A 6,516-nucleotide genomic window follows, 5' to 3' on the forward strand; every position below is an offset into this window, starting at 1 on the left:
AGTGAGGTGACACCAGTTTAACCAGTGAGCTGACACCAGTTTAACCAGTGAGCTGACACCAGTTTGACCCTCGAGCTGGAGCTCACGTGTGGCACTGGGATTGTTTTGCTGGGATTATTTTACTGGGATGGTTTTGCTGGGATTGTTCCTGAATGGGGACTCAGAGCAGTCCTGGAGTAGCTTTACTGTTCCATGTAATCAGAGGTGCCTCCAGAGTTTTTGGGGAATTTGGGAAGTTTGTGTTGTCTCAGGGCAGTTTGGGGTCTCAAGGAGTTTTCCTCCCTTGGGTCTGGCATCTCAGCTCCTTCACCAAAGGAATTCCTTCCCAATATCCCACCTAACCCTGCCCTGGCAATTTGAATCCATTCCCCCTTGTCCTGTCCCTCCATCCCTTGTCCCCAGTCCCTCTCCAGCTCCTGGAGCCCCTTTAGGCCCTGGAAGGGGCTCTCAGGTCTCCCTGGATCTCTCCCTTCTCCAGGTGAACCCCCCCAACTCTCCCAGCCTGGCTCCATCCTTGATATTCCTTAGGCATAAAATGTTAGGAAAAGGTATAAGAACTGCTGGTCTGTTCCCAGAGCTGTGAGCTGGAGAAGGGAAGGTTTAGGTGGGAAATTGAGAAGGAATTCTTCCCTGTGATGGCAGTGAGGGGCTGGGCTGGAATTCCAAGAGAAGCTGTGGCTGCCCCTGGATCCCTGGGAGTATCCAAGGCCAGGTTGGAGCACCCTGGGCTAGTGGGATGATTTTAATCTCCCTTCCACCGCAGACTATTCCATGATTCCATAACACAAGTTTGGCTTTGTTGGAATTCTGCCAGTGCTGGTTTTCCTTTGGGCTCTCCGGGCACATCCCTTCCCATCCCATGCCAGCCCATGCCCGTGGTGCCAACAGGATCCTGAGTGTCCCTGTTCCAGCCCCTGCTGTCTCATGCTTTGCTCCTTATCTGCCCCCCCCAGAGCTCCAGCTCAGCATAATCGTCCTGTCAATGGTATTTTTTTTTATCTTGGTTGAAGGAGAAGGTGCTGCCCAAGGCCTTGTCTGGCTTTCCAGCCTGGAATGAGCCTGGTTTGTCACTGCCAGTATTAAAATGTCCCAAAAATTCAACATTTTTTGCACCTGGAATGCGGGATCTGGGCAGCTCAGCTGCTCTGCTCAATGCTAAGAGTTGAGTTAAGGCACAAAAGGGAGTCAGACATTCCCAAAAATTGCATGTGAAAGGTTTTCCATCGGAGAAATTTATTTCTTGGATTACGGTTCTCACGAATTTGGGGAAGGTTTTTTTGTTTGTTGGGTTTTTTTGGTGGATATTTGAGCACATTAAAATAAGAAAATAAAATTACCATTTACAGGCAGGAAATACTGGATGAGGACTCCCAGGTTTGGGATTCAGAGTCGCCCTCCTGGGCTTTGGTGCTTCTCCTCGTGTCCTTAAATGCCCCCCATCCCCTCAGAGCTCCACATCCAGGGATCCTGTGAGGAGGAGGATCAAGGATTCCCTGGGACAGCTGACACTGCACAGTCAGAAGCACTGAAAATATGTTTAAATCCTGGTTGGATTCAACTTTCTGGCTTTTCCACACGAGGGATTTTTTTCGGGAATTCTGTGCTTTAGTGCCCACGGTGTCATTCCTCTGCGTGCCTGGTCTCCAGCTGGCACACGGGCTGTTCCCTTGGATTTTGGGAGCTGTTTCCTCGTGCCCTGTTCCCTCTGGCTCCGAGGGAGTTAACTGGGATCTGCAGGAAGGCTGGCACGGATCAGGCACTGGCACAAACAAGGGGGTTTTGTCACAGCCACTGTCACACAAAAGCAGCCACCGAGGCCCCGGAGTCGCAGGGAATTGCGTTGGGAGGTGGGAACAAAACTCCAGGGAAAGCCCTTCCCTGGCTCCCCCCAGGAATTAGTGCACAGGGGTGGAAAATTGTTAAAAACTCGGGACCTGTTTTTTTTTTTAAACAGAGTTTTAGTGTGTTGTGGGCTGTGGTTCCTTGTTGTCCTGCCAGGCTGGTGGAGCTGCTTCCCAAGGATTTGTGTCCAGGGGAGGGAATGGAGTGGGGAAGGGCTGGAGTGGCTGAGGGAGCTGGGGGGGCTCAGCCTGGAGAAAAGGAGGCTCAGGGGGGACCTTCTGGCTCTGCAACCCCCTGACAGGAGGGGGGAGCTGCCAGGGAACAAGGGACAGGAGAGGGAACGGCCTCAAGCTGTGCCAGGGGAGGATTAGGTTGGATATTGGGGAAATTCCTTCCTGGAAAGGGTTGGTTAAACATTGGAACTGCCCAGGGAGGTTTGGAGTCCCCAGCCCTGGAGGTGCCCAGGGGAGGCCTGGCCGTGGCACTCAGTGGACGAGGTGGGGATGGGGCACAGGGTGGATCCATGGGCTGGGAGGGCTTTTCCAGCCTCAGTGATTCCATGATTCCACACACATGGACAGAAGGGCCGTGGTTGCTTCTCGAGCTGATAAATGACTGGCAGGATTTTCGAGGTTTGGAGGAAACCGTGTTTTGTCCTTGGGATGAACCACGGCCCCCTGGAATGGTTTGGGTTGGAAGGGACCTTAAATCCCCTCCCATTCCAACAGGGACACCTCTCCCAGGGAAGATGATCCACACAAACACCTTCCTGCAGGGGAGGCTTTGCCAAGTGATTTTTAAACAAGTGGCAGTGGCTCTGTGATGGGAGCAGCGGGAGCTGGGAAAAGCTGAACTGGAGTCCGGGTGCTTCCAGTGGTTTATTGTCCGTGGTTTATATTCATGGGAGATTTTGGGGGATTGTCTGTGTGGGGTTTGAGTCTTTGGGGTTTGCTTTGCTCAGAAACCCTGTCGAGGTGCTCTCTGGCACTTGGCAAAGTTTTCTCTCATTGCTCTAAAGTAGTGGAGCAATATTTTCCATGAGATTCTTTTAAAAAAAAATTAGAATTAGAGCTCTGGAATACGGTACAAAGTAAGAGCATTGTTGCACAGGGTCCCTCTCTGTGTTTCTTTTCCTCTGGTGATGATTCTGGCAGCAGAAATCCCCCCCTTGGTGTGGTTTTGGCCTGGAATTGCTGTGCTGTGTCGGGAAAGCAACTCGGCTGTGCCCTGATGGGAACACGGATCCACCGGCTGATCCCAGCCGGGACTTGGATTTGCAGAACAGCCTCTCCTCCAAAAATGAAGGAGACAGTGGTTGTTATCCTTGTTTTTATAACAGCACAAAAGGACGCTGTGCTGGTCCCACTTCACCCTGGAATCCTCCGGCGTGTGCAGGTGACAAATCCAGCGGCACAAACCCCGGGAATGTTTCTCTCCCGGTTCCAGATCCAGCGGCACAAACCCCTGGGAATGTTTTTCTCTCTGTCTGCAAAGGCACTTTTTTTTTTTTTAAATGAGGACACCTCAGATTTCACTGGGGGAAACCCATCTGCCCGGATCAGAGCTCGGGGTGGATCTTTTCCAGCTGTCTGAACACAGAGAATCTGCCAAGGGGGGGGTTTAATTTCCCTTCCCGTGGTTCGGGGACTTCCATGATTCCATGAAGTCCGGGGAACGATGTTTGGGAGGGATTTGGCACTGTCTGACTTGAGATGCTTGTGAGAGGGTTTTTTTTTGGCTATTAAAATGTGCAGATTAGGATTATCATCTAAGGAGATGATAATCATCTAAGGAGATCCCACCTGGATCGCTGTGTCCAGTTCTGGTGCTCCCAACGTCAAAAGGATGTGGATCTGTTGGAGTGAATCCACAGGAGGCCACAAACTTCTCAGGGGACTGGAGCACTTCTGCTCTGGAGGTGCAGGGAGAGCTGGGGGTGTTCACCTGGAGAAGAGAAGGATCCAGGGACACCTTAGAACCCCTTCCAGGAGAGCTGGAGAGGGACTGGGGGCAAGGGATGGAGGGACAGGACACAGGGAATGGCTTCCCACTGCCAGAGGGCAGGGATAGGTGGGATACTGGGGAGAAATTCCTCCCTGTGAGGGTGGGGAGGGCTGGAATGGAATTCCCAGAGAAGCTGTGGCTACCCCTGGATCCCTGGAGGTGTCCAAGGCCAGATTGGAGCAACCGGGGATAGTGGGAGGTGTCCCTGCCCGTGGCAGGGGGTGGAACAGGATGGGCTTTAAGCTCCCTTCCAACCCAGTCCAGTCTGTGATTCCATGGAAAAGGTGAAAATGGGGAGGCCAGGTGGTACTTTGTCAGGTGTGAGAGGTGGTTGGGAAATTCCTGTGCTGGGAGTTCCAGGAGTTCAGCGGAAGAACCAAACTCGGAGCTGAGCATCTTCATCCCTTTGCCGTCAGCAGAGTTAAACACGTTTGTGTGTAATCACACACGCCTGAGGTGCTGCACAACTCACCTGCCCCCCTTCCTGTCCCTAACTGGAGTGTGTCCATGTTTTCCAGAGCCTGGCCCAGCTAGAGAACCTGTGCAAGCAGCTGTATGAGACCACGGACACGGCGACGCGGCTGCAGGCGGAGAAAGCCCTGGTGGAGTTCACCAACAGCCCCGACTGCCTGAGCAAGTGCCAGCTGCTCCTCGAGAGAGGAAGTGTACGTAAAACCCCCCCAAAATCCACCCCAAACCCACCCTGCAGGGGGGCACTGAGGAGGGAAACACCCCCGAGGGCTGGAGCAGGGTGTTCATATTCCATATTCCACACCCGCGCTCCCGGATCTCAATTTGGGAGCCGCTGGTGCCCAAAAAAAAGCTGATTTTGGTGCTGCTGTGGTGGCACTTTAATGCCTCATGGGCCCTGCTGGCTTCTCACAGGCTCCCACCCAGAGCTGCCGGGCTTTAAGTTGGAATCTCAGCCCCGTGGGAGCGAAGGAAATTTTCCCTGTTTCCTTCTCCATAGGGAAAATGGGGTGTGCAGGGAAATTCCGAGGGGGGAAAGCCGGCGGTGCTCCTTCTGGAATGTTGCCTTGGAAATCTGCCCCTGTCATAGTGTTGGCTCGATAATCCAGCAGGTTAAAACAGAGGAAAGAAAAAAAAAAGCAAAGCAGGATCATGTGCTGTGGAATTAGTGTGGCAGAAAGGGTGGGAATGGTGCCGGTGGTAAATCCCACCCAGCTCCCGGAGCTTTCCCCCTGGGAAGTGGCCGCTTGGTTTTCACTTGGAATCAGCATAAATCCCGTTCCAAAGGGCTGTCCCCCATGATCCTTTGGCAGGATGTGCATCCAGCTCTCCTGCTGTCGGATTGGAGCCTTGTCCATAAAGTAGGAAACACTAAACTGTTGGGAAGAGTCGAGTTCTCCGGGAGGAGGGAAAGGAGACGGACGTTAAAGGCTCCACAAACTTCCCCAAAACTTCACTTCTCCTTAAATTTGAAGCCCAGTGGGATCCAAACAAACTTTTGATTGGAAGCTTTTCCAGTGGGAACGAGGAGCTGGTTTACCTCAGGACAAATAATGATATGTATTTGTAAGGAAAGGTCCTGAAGCCCAGTTTAATCCAGAGTGGGATCCGTTGTCCCTCCAAATTTGGGGTTTTTGTTCATTCCGGGATCTGACTCCCTTTGTACCCACAGGCCTTGGGAATATTGGAATAAAGAGCTTTTCTGCATTGATCCCAAGCTTTGTCCAGTCCTATATATTCCAGGCACAATGCCTGTCATTCCCTGGCTGTAATTTAGGGAATGGGATCAGCCAAGGGGGTTTAGGGGCCTGAATTCCATCAATTAAATCAGAGCTGGGTGGTCCTTAAGAAATACATTTTAACCTGGATTTACTAACCCAGAGCAAGCTCTAAGTACTTCTTGATGTATCTTAACACACTCCTGGGATAATTCCAGGCGTGGAATTTTAGGGAACTTCACGGATTTTGACTATTTTTGCTTTCAGTGGTGCTTCCATTGTCTTTTGCTCATTAAGCTTTTCCTTCTTCAAATCTTAATTTGTTTTACTTTAGTGTCTATAAAAACACAGAATAAATACATCTAAATAATGATGATGATGATAATAATAATAATAATAATAATTCTGTGTAGAATATTTAGACCTGCCAGTTAAATGAATGCTTTAAACTCAACTATTCACAGAGGAATTAGCTTAAAACCCATTAAAATCTGTTGCTGCTCGCTCTGAATTGTGCAATAAAATTCTCTCTTGTGTTCTTGGGTTTGTTTTTTCCCTCTTCCCAGTCCTCCTACTCCCAGTTACTGGCAGCCACCTGCCTTACCAAACTGGTGTCACGCACAAACAACCCCCTGCCGCTGGAGCAGCGAATAGATATCCGTAAGTATGGAATTTTTCTCCCCAAATTCCTGGGAATACTCGCCACCTGGCCTTTGATCCATGGCTGGGAGGTTTCCTGCAACCTCCAATTTGGGCATCCTGAGGTTTGGGATGCTCAGAAAGGCAAGGAAAAGTAGGAAGTAACAGAGTTCAAGGCTAAATATCCGGAATTTTTCCGGAGGAAAAGGGATTGCAGCTCTGTGGTGTCGTGGATAAACCACTTGAATGTGACAAATTTCCTTTGGAATGGTAAAAATTGCCTTTTCCTTCGACAGATTTCCTTTGGAATGGTAAAATTTGCCTTTTCTGAGTGTTCAAAACC

The 6,516-nt window shown here is 50.6% G+C and overlaps 1 protein-coding gene across 1 annotated transcript in view; it reads left to right on the forward strand.

Annotated features, from left to right (window-relative positions):
- The window catches only part of XPO7 (exportin 7), a gene marked incomplete at its 3' end in the record, with an annotated part of 37,912 nt that overhangs the window by 6,737 nt on the left and 24,659 nt on the right, over window positions 1-6,516 (forward strand). Inside the window, exons 2-3 of the mRNA XM_027702655.1 lie at window positions 4,365-4,511; window positions 6,101-6,194. Coding sequence (XP_027558456.1) covers window positions 4,365-4,511; window positions 6,101-6,194 — 241 coding nt within the window. The remainder of the gene's footprint in view (window positions 1-4,364; window positions 4,512-6,100; window positions 6,195-6,516) is intronic.

The sequence above is a fragment of the Neopelma chrysocephalum genome, unplaced genomic scaffold (assembly GCF_003984885.1).
Source record: "Neopelma chrysocephalum unplaced genomic scaffold, ASM398488v2 Primary Assembly neopelma1_190, whole genome shotgun sequence".
Lineage (NCBI taxonomy): Eukaryota > Metazoa > Chordata > Aves > Passeriformes > Pipridae > Neopelma > Neopelma chrysocephalum.